The 17,920-nt window shown below is 42.5% G+C and overlaps 1 protein-coding gene across 3 annotated transcripts in view; it reads left to right on the forward strand.

Annotated features, from left to right (window-relative positions):
• BASP1 (brain abundant membrane attached signal protein 1) overlaps nt 1-16,134 on the forward strand; it is a 57,587-nt gene extending 41,453 nt beyond the window's left edge. For all 3 annotated transcript variants that reach the window (XM_058716108.1, XM_058716102.1, XM_058716114.1), the window contains exon 2: nt 14,538-16,134. In XM_058716108.1, coding sequence (XP_058572091.1) covers nt 14,547-15,218 — 672 coding nt within the window. In that variant the 5' untranslated portion in view covers nt 14,538-14,546 and the 3' untranslated portion in view covers nt 15,219-16,134. The remainder of the gene's footprint in view (nt 1-14,537) is intronic.
• Nucleotides 16,135-17,920: the final 1,786 nt, after the last annotated feature.

The raw sequence follows: 17,920 nt of genomic DNA on the forward strand, positions 1-17,920 counted from the left end.
ATGTCCTCTGTCATATTTATAGCAGCACATAAATTCAGGTGTATGGTTAAAAGTTGGAGAGTCAACTGGAGATATACTTTGAAAAATTGGTTTCCACAATACGCATTTAGTAACTTCAAAAGTCTCGCAGTGATTTGTGTGTCCTCCTCTTAATTACGTGATGGGCCCTAATGCTGTAGAATTCGCCACCGTGGATGATCTCTGGAACTTGGCCATGTCTCATTTAATGGAATGGGGATTTCAGTTGTAATTTAGCAGACTTATTTCTACCGCTGTGGAAAAGCTGAGCTTATGTAGCCAAATTTATACTCCTGGTTCTTTCATTTTATAAGTTTATAATTTGAAAATTGCATTTCTCAGTGTGGAGTAAGTCTGCCTTGTTTATGGAGCACCCATCGTGGATTCACAACCGTGAAACAAAACCTTTGTTCTTGAGTTTTCAGATACGTGTTGAAGAAATTTGAAGAAGGGCTTTAGGTCAATGCTCCAGTAAGACTAGAGCTGTGTTACTGTTAAAGCTCCCTGCACAATACAACAGAATATACAAGGGCTAAGCAAGGATCATACAGATGGATGGCTTATTAAAGACCAAGACCAGATTGCATGATCAGGAAAGAATAAGTGTAGCAAAGTAGTTCTTAAGACTGAATGCCTTTTTTATATTTACATTGAGAATAAGGGTCTAGAGACCAAATGTGCCTTCCCTTATTTCCAAGCCTTTTATATATAATGTGATGAACCTATTTGCTTTAACTTGTGCACATCAAATTGCTTTCCGATAAGACCTCTCCAGGTTTATTGGTCACTGTGTTCATCCTTTAACACTTTAATTGATGAAACGGTTGTCCTTTTTTCTCTGTGTGCTTGAGAAATCCTAAGTGTTGTAATATGAAAGAAGCTAAGTGATACGGTAAATAACTAGAAAAATAAAGACCTAGAATACTAAAAGATAAACAACTATTTCAAATGCTCATGAGTTAACATGCCCTTCAGAGAGATCCTGTTGAGATCGTAGTGAATCTTTGTTCCGGAATAAGTCGGAGTTGACCGTATTCACTTGAAAGAGAGGGATGTGGATGCTGAGTCTGGGCACGCCACTGGCCTTGGACTTGCCCTCACTCCTTTCTCTCCCTCCCCATCTGTATAGTAAGTAAGCTTTACCAAGCCCAATTTTGACTTACTTTCTGAGCGAGTCTTCCGGAACCTTGAATAATCAGTGATCCTTCCTGTTTCTCCTTTCATTTCTTTCTTCCTTCTTTGTCTCTTCCTCTCTTCCCATATGTATTTTCTCTTCTTCCAAACCCTTACAAACTCTGTCTTGACAACATTCCAAGTTCTCATCTTGGCTTTTGCCTTTACTGTAGCAACGCTCTTTTCTGTTGACCGTTGTGGATATCTCTCCTGGCTCCTCTTACGCTCTGTGAGCCCTTCCTGAGAGACCTGTATCTTCATTCCTCCACCCGAGTCACTCCAGAGTCAGTAGTGGGCAACTTATCCCCAGATCGAGTCACACAATTTCCCTCTTGGCCTTTTTGCAGCAGCATGCAGACCCGCCAAACTGCTTCCTGAAACCCTCCCTTCCTTCGCCTTCTGAGACGTATACGTTTTCCCCCTTTGCGACTCCTCTAAGAGCTGCTTTCCTACTTTCTGCCATTTGAATACAAACATTCTGTTAGACAGCCTTATAGATTTATATTCCATCATCCCTCTCTCCAGGTAAATACATCCTCACCTGTCTCCTCAATGTCAAGAGGGTTTTCTTACAATCTTAACTGGACTTTCTGCTTTCCTGTCTTCATCTATAGATAGTGTAGCTATCTGTCCGGGGAGGTTGTCATGATGGTCGAGACCTCATGTAAGTGCCAGCGTGCTTGGGTTCACACCAACACCTCCAGAGGAATAGTTGTACGATCTTAGGTGAGCTATTGACCCACAACACGCCTTGGTTTCCTCAGGGCAAAGTGGGGGTAGTAATAATAATTCTTTCTCCATAGGATTGATGAGACCGTTAATGAGTCAATATACAGTAAGAGTAAGTACTATGTGTATAAATACTTTTGATATTTCTACCATCTCGGACCCCATCTCCTCTATCAAACTTTCCTGATGCCCTTACTCCAACTAAAGGTTATCTCTTCTGGGAAAAGTATGGTTTTTCACCCTCTTGTAACACTTAGCTTACTCTCATTTTAATTGTCTCTGTATGTCGTCTCTCTCCTGCTAGACGAGAGGAGGTTTTTTGGTCCACTTGTCTCTGTGCATGGCTCCTACTTGAACCCACCTCAAAACAGTTCTTTTCTTATTAAGATTAAGTCTCTTCTAGAATAATTTCTGAACATTTGAAGTTCTCGAGGCCACTCTGCATGTTGGATTCTTTTTTAAGTTTTTTTTTTTTTTTTTTTTGTTAATGTTTTATTTATTTTTGAGAGAGAAAGTGTGAGCAGGGGAGGGGCAGAGAGAGGCGGGGACAGAAGATCCGAAGCGGGCCCTGTGCTGACAGCAGAGAGCCCCATGCGAGGCTTGAACCCATGAACTGGAAGATCATGACCTGAGCCAAAGTCGGATGCTCAACCAACTGAGCCACCCAGGCGCCCCACTGCATATTGGGGCCATATCTGCTCTTATCGAATATAGTTGTTGAATATGTCGTGTTTCTTCATTCTTTATAAATTCTTTTTCTTTAATGTTTGTTTATTTAGTTTGAGAGAGAGAGACAGAGCGCACACACATGAACAGTGGGGAGGGAGGGAGGGAGGGAGAGAGAATCCCAAGCAGGCTCTGCCCCAGTGTGAGGCCCCTTCCAGAACAGGGAGATCATGACCTGAGCTGAAATCATGGAATCTTGATGCTTAACCGACTAAGCCACCCCGGTGCTCTTGTAAATTCTTTCTTAAAGGTAATTTCGCCTCCTTTTCTCTTACCCTAATATTTGCTTCAGCTAACCAGTAACTTGGGTATTTTTTTAGGCCACAGTAATTATAAACCCTGTTGGTCTGGCGAAGAGTTTGTCTGCAGATACAATTCATGAGTTCTAACTTTGCAGGTTACCTTAACATCAATCATGGATTGCGTTGCTTATAAACCTGTGGGAGCTTTGCAGCCCTGAATTCAGAGTGATAATTACTTGTTCAAGAGTACCGTTAATATACTCTGGCCACACATTTATTTTTTATTTTTATTTTTTTAATTTTTTTTTTTCAACGTTTTTTATTTATTTTTGGGACAGAGAGAGACAGAGCATGAACGGGGGAGGGGCAGAGAGAGGGAGACACAGAATCGGAAACAGGCTCCAGGCTCCGAGCCGTCAGCCTAGAGCCTGACGCGGGGCTCGAACTCACGGACCGCGAGATCGTGACCTGGCTGAAGTCGGACGCTTAACCGACTGCGCCACCCAGGCGCCCCTTTTTTTTTTTTTTTTTTTAATTTTTTTTTTCTGGCCACACATTTAACCGTGGCAGGAAGCACTGATTCGTTCTCAGCATTTGTGTGAAGCAGATGTATTTTCTTCTGATTCTGAAATGGAAACAGAATCAAAAGGAGACTCTACTTGGTCTTGATCATATCATGAAGCAGCAATCAAGCCGGGAATAACGCCCCAGCCTGTGACACCTGCCATGGCATATTCATTCATGTTGCGTTTTGCTACGTGCGTGGAGTCGTCCTCATTGTAATCTGGTTGATGTCATCCTTAAAAACCCGGTTCTCGGAGTGCCTGGGTGGCTCAGTCGGTTAAGCAGCCGACTTCGGCTCAGGTCACGATCTCGCGGTCCCTGAGTTCGAGCCCCGCGTCGGGCCCCTGTGCTGACCGCTCAGAGCCCGGAGCCTGTTTCCGATTCTGTGTCTCCCTCTCTCTGACCCTCCCCCGTTCATGCTCTGTCTCTCTCTGTCTCAAAAATAAATAAACGTTAAAAAAAAAATTAAAAAAAAACAAAACAACAACAACAAAAAAAACCTCGGTTCTCCTGGTTGGAGATGAAATGGTTAATTAATCCAGATTTGCATTTTCAGAATAAAAATCTTGGCAATGGATGGGACCTTTGTACATCTTGTATAGGAGGTGCCTAGATATTATTAGCACAGAGAAAGAAGACATAAATAGGAATAGCATGTGAAGTTGTAAATATAGTCACTTTTAGATCATATGGGAGAAATTCTATATTAGTCTTTTTTTTTTTTTTTGGTTTGGTGTGGTCTGGTTGTATATACCAGTTAAGTATACCAGTGATTTTCCCTGTCACAGACTTGTGGTGGTGTTCACTGACGTAGTGACAAAAACGCGAACATATTAGTAAGAAATGCAAGTGGGTGACATTGTGGAGTATGTAGTGGTTGGAGAGAGAATACAGTGCATGTAATCCCCCAGGGTTTGGGGGTAGCGAATGCCCAGAAACTATGTCATTATGCAAGGCTGCATTTTCTGAAGAGCGACACTGCTGTAACTGGGGCTTGCAGTTTTGTTCCAAAGACTGGGGCGACGCTAATGGATACTGAGCAACCGAGGATTACTGAAACGAAGATTCGACAGTTGTAAGGGGCGGCCCTGTGCAAATCGAGACATCGAAAATTCAATACGTGGGCTAAGATAAATACTAATACTTAATGGCCAGTAATTTTGCTCGCTACCACGATGCAGACGGGTTCTTGAAAGCTATTTGGAGGGAGTGGGGGACGAGCGACAATCGGTGGCCTCAAAAGACTGAAATCTCAAAGTCGGTCGTGACAGTGCTTCTTTGCTTCTCTTACTCAGAACCCCTTTTGATCCAACATTTTTCCTTTCCTCTCTCATCTGCACCCAACCAGACTCTTTAGTAAGTGTTTTAGTTCAGGGTCTGAAGAAAGGAAAGGGTAAATGAGAGCTCCCAGAAACCCTACGGTGACTATAGGAACAACTTCCATAATGGCAAAAATATCGATTAGATTCTATCCAGGTAACTAGGGCTGTGCCTTCCTATGTTTTAAAACATTGCTAGTTTTTTTTTTTTTTTTTTTTTTTTTTTTTGCTAAAACCAAAGGCAGGGGGTCAGGGCCTGTGTTTTCGCGTGGTAGGAGCCAGAGGATCTGAGAGCCTCAGTTCTAGAAGAGGGAGAATGTCTTCTGTCCGTGGGGAGGACTGAGCAGCAAGTCAGCTCAAGGGCTCCACGCACCCAAACTGAGCCCCTTTCTGAGCACTGGAGAACAGAGAAACTATTTTCATGGGCTCCCTGATTCAAAATGCCACTCACCGTGGAGTCCAGGTAGAAGAAACCTTACACAGCTAGATACTCTCATTCTTGGGTGCCCGGAAGGTATCTTGCTAGAAAAGCTGGCTGCGGTTTCTATGAGTAAAAAAGATGCAGATAAAGATTGGATCCGATGGAGGAGTAGATTTTCAGAAGAAGTGGTATAGTGAGGGTGGAGAGACTTGATTCAAAATAAGAAACTTCCTCTCATTGATCTCATTCTCCTCACTCTTGCCCTTGCTCTCTCTTTTATGTGAACATAGTGAATCTTTGCCCTTACTGTTTTCAAGTCACCATGACCTCGTGCTGACCATGACCTCCCAAAGCAAAGTCGGCATTTAAAACCTGTAACTGGCCTGAACTCTTTCTCAACTTACAAACTCCCAACAAAGTCTTGTAAAATGTTGCTTTCTGTAGCTTTGTAAAAAGTTGATGCGTTCTAATTTTGTTTTGTGTCATTTGTCCCTGACAATAAATGTAGAAATGAATTCCTGCTTGACTAAAAAAATAAAACAAAACAAAACAACACCTGGGGCGCTCGGTCGGTTAAGCGTCCGACTTCGGCTCAGGTCATGATCTCACGGTCCGTGAGTTCGAGCCCCATGTCAGGCTCCGTGCTGACAGCTCAGAGGCTGGAGCCTGCTTCCGATTCTGTCTCCCTCTCGCTCTGCCCCTCCCCTGCGCATGCTCTGTCTCTCTGTGTCTCAAAAAAAAAATAATAATAATAATAATAAAAACATTAAAAAAATAAAAAAAAATTCATGAGAGATTTCTTAGATAAAACTGTTTAATGAGGTTCTGAACACATAAGAAAATTCAGAAAAAATACAGACCTTTATAAACAAATTGAATTTTTTTTCCTTGAAAGAAATATCCCATATTTCTGTGCTCAAACACAAAACAAAAATGGTTCTACCCAAAGTAAGTGGTGTAAGTGATTGTAAGTGTTTGTGTGTTAGGTGTAAGTGATTGTAAGTGTTTGTGTGTTAAGCTCTTCAGACTTCTCAAGTCTGAAGGAAAAGAGAATGAGTCCTCAGCTACAACCTTCAACTTTAGCAATATTCAGACCACTTTTGTGGTACTGGACTATCTTAATATTTATTCTGTCTCAAGAATTCTACCCTTTTCCATAAAATTCAAGTTACTTTTTTTCCCCATGGTGGTGGCAAGAGAATAATTTCTACCTGGTGCAAGTTTCTGTTTTATAAATGCTTTTTTTTTATATGCAGGAAACTGGTTACTTAAATAGTCTTCCATAACTAACTGAATTTAAATATATATGTATATTTATATAAATTTAATATACATAATGTATTATTATCACATATATAATATATATATATAATATATGCATATATTGTATTATATATATATAATTTATTTAAGTAAACTCTATACCCATCATGGGACTTGAACTCAAGACCCTGAGATCAAGAGTCCCATGCTCTACCAACTGAGCCAGCCAGGAGCCCTTGACTTATATATTTAAATGATTCTCACAGGATATAGGATGGGACAAGGAAATTGTTTTAATTTGGCTTCTGAGGCTTAGTAATCCTTTTATGTCACGATTGACTTTTGCTTTTTGAGTTTTAGGTGGATATATTGTTCTAGCAAATTGAACCTAAGAAGTCTTCCCACATGGTTTTCCTCAACCAACACTCAACTGCAAGTCATGTTAGCTTCAGGGGCCTGTGATGGATCTTCCATAGATTGACTTAAATTTTATTGAAAAGATAGTTTCAAAATATTCTTAGCATTGCATAAAAGGGGAGATGGTTAGCGTTTGATTGTTTCTAGAAAGTGCTTCTTCTTAGAGTTTGGCATAGGGCACGTCTTGGCCGGCAGGACCACCAAGGGTTGGTAGATGACCCATCAAAAGTAGGTCAAGGGAAACAACTGAGCGTCTTCTATAAACACAACGCGATGAAATAGTTCTGCATGAGCAAAACTAACGAAGTGTAATTTTTCTGACAGTTATGTCTTCATCCGAAGTGTTTTCAGGGTTCAGTTCTGCCCCCACTCATTACTTACGGAGCTGACGCATTATTGTGAAAACATATCCTAAGTGTAATTGAAAACATCAGAAAATGGTTTTTGGTCAACACTTGGATGTTGTTTTGTAAGTTTTTATTTCTAATTTTTAACAAGTTTCACGTGTGTTGAAGGTACTGAACATTTATCGTACATTAATTATATCTACAAAGAAATCCAAGTATAGCAGGAAACCAACTGGATGTCAGTCTTCAGGGTGCAAGGTGGTGTGTAAGTTTTTATGACAATAATTAGCAGGAATATAGAGCTTTACTGATGGCTTTCATCTGTCCAAGCTGCTATAAGAAGGTATCATAGACTGGGTGACTTATAAACAACAGGAATTTATTTCTCACGGCGCTGAGGCAATAAAATTCCAAGGTCAGGGTGTAGCATAATTGGGCTCTGGGGCCTAGTGCCGACTTCTTCCTCTGTCCTCACACGGTGGGAGGGGCTGAAGCGCTCTGTGGGGTCTCTTATAAGGGCACCTATCCCATTCATGAAGGCTCCATGCCCAGGACCTCCCAAAGGTCCTGCTTCCTAATACTGTCACCTCAGAGATGAGCTTTCACCTTACGAATGTGGGGGAGGACACAAGCATTCCGACCATAGCACTGATCATAACCCATTTTTCACACACATAGCATTTTGTTAGTGTCACAAGCCTTCATAAAATATATGCACACATTTCCACCTTCCCCACCAAGAGCACGAACTTTAAATATCTTCATTTTACTGAATAGGAAATTTGAGACCCAGAGGGGAAGGTGATTTGCTCAGACTCTTAAGCAAATTATTGACAGCTGGGACCAGCACTCTGCGTGCTTGCCATTTTTAGCAAACTTTCATACTGAGTGCGAGGGGGCTTGTTTTTGACGTGTCTTAAAAGATTTATAACTTACTTAACCTTTTTCTAAGTGACATTTTGTCCTCAGCCCTTCTGCCTTCATTGTCTCAAAATGAAAGACCAGATTTTAACTCAGGAGGCTAGGAGGCTATGCTGATGGTAGACTGGTTTGTTTTAAGGTAAGAAAAAAATGTAAGTGCCCATCAGGAAAGTTCTGGACGCGCTGATCATATTAGCGTTTGTAAGAATTGTTACTTAATGAAATTAGGTGATAATTCAGCTCTGTACAGAGGTGATTTTGACCCGGTGTGCCCTGAGGGTTGTGTGTACAAAATAAACATGACTTAGGTGATTTGAATGGCTAAGAAGCATCTTCCACGTTCCCTGATAGGCTCTCTGGAGTGAAAGGAACAAAGACTTGGGAGAACCTTGTAGGGGAGATCATCTCTATTAGAGTATGTTGACTACAACATAACCTTTCAAATTATTTCTTGCCCTTAATCCCCCAAACAAATTTTTTCTTTTTTAATGTAAAATTTAAGCTGTCAAGAGTCAGAATCATTTTTTTAAGGTTTGCTATAGTGGCGATATATGGGGGTCACATTTCTTTTCTTTATAGATATGTATAGTCTTCAACTTCATAGTTGAACATGAGCTTGTAAGCAGGATTTTGTTTTATATAAAAAAGGGCTTGTCAGCTTCAAGATTCAACAGGATGTTTGGAGAAAGAATTAAAATCTAATTTTTAGGCCATTTATTACTTTACTTCATGTACCTATTTCTGAGGCCTGAACCCATCATCTTACCTTGCCTGCCTAGCTAGGGAGTTGTTCTTTCACGTGCCTTCATCCGCTTGAAGACGTTAGAGAAACACACCTTTGGAATTTTCATGGAAGTTCATGAGTATACACGGTCATTTATTAGGAAAAGTCATTAGCTGCCAACAAAGAAACGTGTCAGTTGCTTTGATCAGCGAACCGTGCTAGAGTGACCCTTTCTCTCCTCTTTTCACCAACAAGCAGAACTTGAATTCTCTGGAATATTTGTTTATAGCCACGTGGGATTAATTAACTAGAGAGAGGTTTGCTTTTATTGGGGGAGTAAGTCACAGGACAGCTGTGGGAGATTTCAAACACCATGTTAGGACCTTAAAAGTATGAAAGTGTTGGTACTTGGTAAAAGAAAAAAAGTCCTCCACAGAATGCTGGGAAAAAGGGGGGCATTTGACAGTGTGACCTTCCCTCCTAAGCAATTTGTTTAGCTTATTAGCTAAACAATCGATCAGGTTTTTGGCCTTCCACGTGTATTATAGGCAATAAATGAATTTTAACTGCAGAATTTGGGCTCTGCCTTCATCCCGATGACTGAAACGGAATTTTCCCTTGTTTCCTTGGAACAAATGATGAAGAGATGGTAGGAAGATGAAATAATATTTCTTCCGTGGTCGCTCTGGTACCCAGCTCAAATTAGGAGTCATTAGATTTGGTGACCGGTCTATAATTTTTACTTCTGTCTAGAAAATAATTTCTTGCTATCACAGACTGTTGATGTTTTTAAAAAGACTTGTGGGGCGCCTGGGTGGCGCAGTCGGTTAAGCGTCCGACTTCAGCCAGGTCACGATCTCGCGGTCCGTGAGTTCGAGCCCTGCGTCAGGCTCTGGGCCGATGGCTCGGAGCCTGGAGCCTGTTTCCGATTCTGTGTCTCCCTCTCTCTGCCCCTCCCCCGTTCATGCTCTGTCTCTCTCTGTCCCAAAAATAAATTAAAAACGTTGAAAAAAAAAAAATTTAAAAAAAAAAAAAAAAGACTTGTAACCTCTTGAGAATCTCAAGTGCATAGAACATTCACATCCAAAGAGTAGACAAATTTACTCTCAGCAGCATGATGACAACAGATAGGTGCACCAACTTCTTTTCCGCATCCACCTGGTCGGCAAGAGCAAGTTTGAAACGCACATCCCCAAAATCTTCTTGGTGACGTTTCAAAATATTGTTAAATCGTCTTTTGATTACTGTGCCTGTGTGTGTGGAGCCCATGTTCTACTGTTCTCGTGGGGTTTACAAGCACAGACCTAGCTAGGAATCGCAAAATTAAATGACGGGGAAGGGAATTTAACGTTTCTTGCAGGCCCATGAAATGTCAAACGTTACACCGATGCTTCACACGAAATTCCCCGAAGGTTGACTTTTTTTTTTTTTTTTTTTTTCTGTAGAGGAAATGGAAGGACGATGAGGTTAAGTGACTTGCAAGGATTCAGGGCAGGTGTGCCGAGGAGTTGGGATTCATTAGCAACATCTTAGGAGTCACCCATGACGCAACATGCGGGCACTCCGTGAAATAATTCTTGTACAGGATTTTCCAGATTTAACACAGCGCAGTCTCTTCGGTTGTTGTTGGCCGCTAGTTATTTTCTATGCCACGTTGAAGCCATTAGCGTGTAGTTTTGGCCCCGGTGACATCGAATTGTCTTGTTATTTTAAAGGACAACTCTGGTAAGAGATCAACTTAAGTGTCTGGTTATTGTATCCACACTATGAGGTCAGTTCAGTGCATCAGCATTGGTCTGAGTTTTTAATGGCTAGTGAATGTTCCAGATGTGGAGAAATGCAAAGGTAGGCTTAGCCTTCACTGTAGCTCAGATTGAGGTTTAAATCATTTCCAGGGGGGATTATTTGCTGCTGATTTTTGATTTTAACTGCTTTTTTTTTTTTTATAGCTTAGATGTTTCAACTCACAACTTGCTACAGCAACTGATTTCTCTCAAAATTAGAATGAAAACTATGAGAGAAGTAATTAAAACGCATACCCACTGCTCTCATTTTTTTAAGGATACTGATATAAAGCCCCACTGACAAATGGGGTGATGAAAAGTTTATGGGCAGAGAGTATCTGAAGTTCAGAATTTCATCATTATCTTGACAACATCTTGAGTTCTGAGTCACCCCACGTCGGCACCAACCTTGTGACCCAGGGTGGGTAACATTCCTGAGATGAGCTCTGTCCTGTGAGAAGCTTGCTCATGAACTTTCCCTCTGACCTCTTGGATGGTGCCTTCTCACTTTACATGCTGGATTTGGCTTTTGCTTCTAGTCCTGCCCCATGACCTCCGTTAGTTAGAATTTCCATACGGGTAAGAGGATACTAATGGTATACTTACTACATTGTGGTACTATTGAGAAGGTTAAATAAAATAATCTCGTAATGTGTTTAGGATTAGGATTGTGCTCGACACGCAGGAAACCGTTAGATTTTAAACTGTAATTTTAATTTACCCCTCGGTATATGCAAAGTTTTCACCCCTGTGGTCTTGGGAAATAACCAGACTTCCCTGCTTTTCCAGGGTTCTGGTGGATTCTATAAGCCTCCCTCTGATACCCCACCATAACTAATGTAAGAAAATTAGCAAAATGTAGGGGCATTTATTAACTTTGTGTTTGAAAACAAATAGGGTTGGAGGCTTTCTTACAACTTGATTATGTACATTCATTTCCTGCCCAGAAATGAATCACAGCTGGGTTTAAAGAATAGAAAGTGGCCCTGTGTTTCAGAAAACCAATTTTAGTAACACAGATTTTAGGTTTGTAGACCAACATAGCTTTAAGCCTCTGGGGATAGCTATATAGAATTTCATGCTGTGTATGTCAAAAAGAGGCACCCCTATGTTATGTGCAGAATGCACACCACATTTCCACTCTGTCTTCTATTCCGTGACTTCTAAATTGGCGTATAGGTTTCTATGATAGAATTGGAGAATATACAGAAAAGGCAGGCCTGTCAGGTTTTCTGTTTCTTAGCTCTAACCTAATGAACCAGAATAGATCTTGAAATATCAGAGCTGAAATTATTTTGACATTCCTGTCTACTGGCTAATTGAGAACTCAATGAAAGAGTTGTAAACGACAACTTAAGACCCTGGTCCAACTTGTCTCTTTATGTTTTCACTTATTGCTTTGTGGTTGTTTAGGAGATTAGAGTGGGTTTAATTGTATTTTTACCCTATATGTTTGCCCCCACTTCTGAGGGAGAAATAACCAAAAATTAAGTCAAATAGATCCCATTGGATATCCGAAGTGGATCATGACCAAAAGCCATTCTTTTTTTTTTTTTTAAAGCTACATAAGATAAATTCTTTCTTTCATAACATAATAAAGGCCTTCCTTCAGACTAGGAACATTATTTTAGTCATCTTTCAGCTTATTGCTTTTTTCCTCCTTCAACCATTAAATGCATTCCAGACAGGAAATTCACATATAGAGTGGAAATGAGCAGACAGAGACGAATTTTGACCAAAGCATAGCACTCTCCTACCCAACACCCTGCTTTTAAATAAGATAAATGTAGATTATTTCACGGTCATGAATTACGATTCCAAGAAGTGTAAGGAATAAAATTTTCTGTTCTAAATGGATGACATTAATGACCAAAAAAAAGGTGACTGGGCAACAAGAATGTTCTAATTCTGCCTCCGCTGGTGCCCAGGGCAAGGCCTTCTCTCTCCTGGACTTTTCTTAATGGTGAGGACTGAAGAATACACGGACATTCAATCTTTTCCATGCTTCATCAAGGAAAAGCAACCAAATTTCCTCTAAAGAGCAACAGGTCAGTGGGTTCCCACTGATATATGATGGCATAAACATGCACTTGGAAAAAAATAGCATGCCCGCTTATTTCTGGCAATGGTTCTAGACTGAATTTATTTATAAATTTATAATTTATTATTTATTTGGATTTGCTTTCGTACTACGGAAGAAAAATTGAGGGTTCAAATACAATCACAGCTTCTGAGGCCAGAATCAAAAGCCTCTAGGAAGTTGGGGACTTCACTCGGAGTGAAAAAGCCTGTTAATGACCATTGAGTTAGTTGGAATTCTAATCAGGTTATTGATTATGATAATTGATAATGAAGGCCATTTTCATATTGCTATGGAAGTATGTAAGCCAAAAATACCTGGAAAAGCAATGAATACAAGTCTGGAACAACTGACAAAGCAAATATAATTAGAGACACTACGTAGGCTTTTCATTTCTTGGGTGGTAGTTTTCCTGTAACCGGTCCCGCTCGATAATCAGAAAGGCCACATGCTGCTTGTCTTTGGAGATGTGTGTGCCGATATGAGCATGTAGCTGAATAGCTTCGTTGGAGAAGAGTTGGTAGTTTGAGATTCTTTTCTAGGAATTTGTCATTTGTGCTTGATTACAGCTGTGCCATTTCTCTGGCAAGTATTTTAAGATTATGGAGCCTCTTCGGGGCTGCACTATGGATCTAAAATGGCTGCCTCTGGGGGCGCCCGGGGGGGTTCAGTCGGTTAAGGGTCCGACTTCGGCTCAGGTCACGATCTCCCGGTTTGTGAGCTGGAGTTCGAGCCCCAGGTCCGGCTCTGTGCTGCCAGCTCAGAGCCTGGAGCCTGCTTCCGATTCTGTGTCTCTCTGTCTCTCAATGATAAATACACGTTAGAAAGAAATTAAAATAAGATAAATTGGCTGCCTCTGCCATTTTGTACACAAGCGTTCGCTAGTGTTTGCATTGGACGTGGGAAAGCAGACAAGAAACAAATACTGCGCCCCTTCTCTTTTCGATGGACACGCTTAGCGTTTCATCACGGATTCTTTGATCTCGGTTTATTATTTCCTCTACTTGCTGCAACCAGACACTCTCTAACTGGGCTCTTTTTCAGATTCACTTTTTTTGTCATTTTTAACTGTTGCAAAATATGAAATTGACTGCAGTAACCTGTCTTAAAGGGTACAGTTCTGGGGCGCTTGGGGGGGGGGGCCAGGCGGTTAAGTGTGGGACTCTTCATCTGGCTCAGGTCACGATCTCATGGTTCGTGCGTGAGCTCCAGACCGGGCTGGGCTCTGCCCTGAAGGCGAGGGATTTTCCCTCTCCCTCTCTCTCTGCCCCTCCACTGCTCACGCTTTCACTGTCTCTCTCGAAATAAATAAATAAACTTAAGAAGGAATAAAGTGCACAGTTCAGTAGCGTCCGGAGCTGTTTCCTTTGTAAACGGAAGCTTCTTTTAGTTTTCCTACTGAGAAGCATCTTGGTCCATGCTGGCTGCTAAACAGTCAGACCCGGTGGCTCGTAAATAGAAGGTTCTTTCTCAGAGTTGTGCAGGCTGGGAAGTCCCAGGCGGGGGTGCAGGCAGGTGTGGTGAAGGGAAAGCCCGCTTCTGACTGGTCGTGATTGGTCCCCTGGCTGCTCCTCACGTGGGGAAAAGGCTGGGGAGCCACGTGGGGGTCCCGTCCGCAGTCCCACCCGCGAGGGCCCCACCTTCGGGTCCTAATAGCCTCGCAGAAGCCCCACCTCCTGGTGCCATCGTCTCAGGGCGCGGGGTTAGGATCTCAGCCCGCCAGGTCAGGGGTGGGGAGGTGCGCAAAGCCATTCCCTCAGGAGCCACCAGTAACGCTTCTGTGTTGTGTCGTGTTGTGCTGTGTTACAGAACTCCAAGATGGGAGGCAAGCTGAGCAAGAAGAAGAAGGGGTACAATGTGAATGATGAGAAGGCCAAGGACAAAGACAAGAAGGCCGAGGGTGCAGGCACCGAAGAGGAGGGAACCCCGAAGGAGAACGAGGCCCAGGCGGCCGCCGAGACCACAGAGGTGAAGGAGGGCAAGGAGGAGAAGCCGGACAAGGATGGCCAGGACGCGGCCGGCAAGCCCGAAGACAAGGAAGGCGACAAAGACACGGCCGCCGCCAAGGAAGACGCCCCGAAGGCGGAGCCCGAGCAGACGGAGGCGGCGGCTGAGGGCAAGCCCGAGCCCCCGCAGGCCGCCGAGCCCGAGCCCGCGGCCGCGGCCGCGGCCGGCGACGCCCCCAAGGCCGCAGAGCCCGAGGCGCCCGCGGAGGCCAAGGCCGACGACAAGGGCAAGGAGGCCGGGGAACCCACCAAGACTGAGGCTCCCGCAGCTCCTGCCGCGCAGGAGACGAAAAGTGACGGGGCCCCGGCTTCAGACTCAAAACCCAGCAGCACCGAGGCTGCGCCGTCGTCCAAGGAGAGCCCCGCAGCCACGGAAGCACCCAGTTCCACGGCCAAGGCCCAGGCCCCCGCAGCCCCCGCGGACGAGGTCAAGGCGGCCGAGGCGCCCGCCAGCTCCGAGCAAACCGTAGCAGTCAAGGAGTAACAAGGACAGCCTATGGAAACCGAGTCTGCTTCCACCGCCTGTCTCTCTCTCTCTCTGTGTCTCTCTCTCTCTCTGTCTCTCTCTCTCTCTCTCTCTCCTATACTAACTCGTTTCAAATCCGAAGTAATGATATGTATTGCCCAAGATTAAAGAAAAAAAAAAAAAGGATGTTGTCCCATCGAGGGAGGGAGGGGGTGGGGAGAATCCAAATAGTATTTTTGTGGGGAAATATCTAATATACCTTCAGTCAACTTTACCAATCAGTCCTGGATTTTAAAGATCAATGTCTGAAAGTACAGTACAATTTTTGTACCTGAACTGCTGTCACAGGCACTCCGCCGCTAAGATCCGAATATCTTGTCTTCTGCAAGGGGGTTGGGAGTGATGCGTTTGATTCTGCCCACAGGGCCTAGGCCAAGGCAATCAGATCTTTCGGAAAGCAGTATTTTCTGTGTTTTTCTTTTTAATTTACAGCTTTTCTTCTTTTGATATTTTTTTAATGTTGTGGATGAATGCCAACTTTCAGACAGCCCTCTTAGCCTGTCCACACGTATCTCGATGCCAAGACTCCATTCTTCCTCCCCAGGTATTTTTGGGAGTAACAAACATTTCTCTCATCCTACTTAGCCTCCCTAGATTTCTCATGACGAGTTAATGCATGTCCGTGGTTGGGTGCACCTGTAGTTCTGTTTATTGGTCAGTGGAAATGAAAAAAAAAAAAAAAAAGTCTGCGTTCATTGCAGTTCTGGTTTCTCTTCCATTCTGTGTCACAGGCACCAACACACCGCTCATTGGAAAATGGAAAAAAAAATAAAAATAAAAAAAAAACACAAAAAAAATGTACAATGGATGCATTGAAATTATATGTAATTGTATAAATGGTGCAACAGTAATAAAGTTAAACAATTAAAAAGAAGTAATGAGGACTGTTGGTTTTCTTTTATGGCCCCTTCCTCCTTGGTTATTACCTCAGTAGAGAATAGAGCGCGCTCTTGGGCATTTTCCTGGAGGTATTTGGCTAGAAGTATAAAGCGGTATGTTCTCACTTTGGTGAACATTATCTGTTTAAAAAATTAGCTGGTGGATCAGTGTCACTAAATTATCTTGGAGAGGCTAAACTAAAAAGTGACTCTGGATATATACCTTATAACATGGGTGTTATTAATTTACTTAGAACAAATGTGTGTGTGTGTGTATATATATATATATATATATATATATAAAGTTTATTAAGTTTATTTATCTATATATATATATATTAAGTTTATTTATTTTGAGAGACAGAGCATGAGCAGGGGAGGGGCGGAGAGGGAGGGAGAGACAGAATCCCAAGCAGACTCCATGCTGTCAGTGCAGAGCACGGCTTGGGGCTCCATCCCACAAACCATGAGATTGTGACCTGAGCCCAAATCAAGGGATGGACAGTCAACTGACAGAGCCACCCAAGTGCCCCCAGAACAAGTATTTTTGAATAAAACAAGAAGCCGTAAGCAGAGTTGATCTTGAAGGCTGGGAAAGAGAATTAGAAGATCCTATGGAAAAATATCATATATTATGTACGTTGTGAACACACTGATGATCATATTATTTTAGCCCTTTACTTATCATATTCATGACAAAGCCTGGACAGAGGACCCAAGGGCTGTGAGGAGGCAGTGAGATAGCAGCTCTGTGAAAGCCAAGTGTGGAACAGGAGTTCATGGTGACCGGATTCCTCTGCTGGTTTTGCCACTAATGTCTTGTATGACTTTTCAGTCTCTTAACCTCCAGGTCTCCCTGTGTTACCTACAAGAGGGTGAAGGCTTTATGATCTCTAAGGAAGGACCCTTGTCACTTCGGAAATATTTAGTAATTTGTATATATGCCTGGTAATAATGTTATAGGATGGATAGATAGCCACCAACGTATGTGACTTCAACTTCATCCTTGATTTCTCCCCCAAAGCTTGTTCTGATTCCATATATTCTGTACATGGGGAAAGGCTTGGAGAACTGGCAGAAGCTGTGACTTTTAGAGTGTGCTCATCCATCTGTAACACAAGAAAATAAGGAATTGTCTCTTGAATCTCTTGGTAATAATTTGGGTCTTTTCCAACTGGATTCTAGAAGCTAAATCTCAGATGTAAACCCCTTAAAAGTGAACTTAACCCTAGTCACAGAAAGCTTTCTCATGACTGAATCAGTTAAACAACAGGTTTTGGCAAGGAGTGGCATTGGGTGGTAATTAATCAGAGTAACAAATATGATTTCACGCCCTACCGTAGAAAAATTTCTATGGAACTTGTGAAGGGCCAGTACACGGGGATTATTAATTCTCAAAGAGACTTAAGTGATACAGCAGATACAGACAAACTTGGTGCTGTCCCTGTGGGTTAAAGAAATTGGCCCCAGTTAACTTCTGAGTGATCTGTCGTGTGTACCACACCTACGATGTTGTCAGAGGATAATTCTGGAAGAAGAAATGGTGAAACCGAATACTGGGCAAATATTATACCTCTTGGGTTCAATTCATGCCTATGATCGCCTTTGGGGACTTTTGGTTCTTGTTTCTATAGTGAAATGAATTTGAATTCTTAATGCTTGAGAGCACAGCATACAAGAAAGACGTAAACACCTTAACCACCAAGCAACTGTTTTAGGTAGGAAAAAAAGCAGAGGAATGCCCAGGTTGTTACAAGGTGTCCGGGCATATATAAAATCGCT

The sequence above is a fragment of the Neofelis nebulosa genome, chromosome 1, assembly GCF_028018385.1.
Source record: "Neofelis nebulosa isolate mNeoNeb1 chromosome 1, mNeoNeb1.pri, whole genome shotgun sequence".
In the NCBI taxonomy this organism is placed as follows: domain Eukaryota; kingdom Metazoa; phylum Chordata; class Mammalia; order Carnivora; family Felidae; genus Neofelis; species Neofelis nebulosa.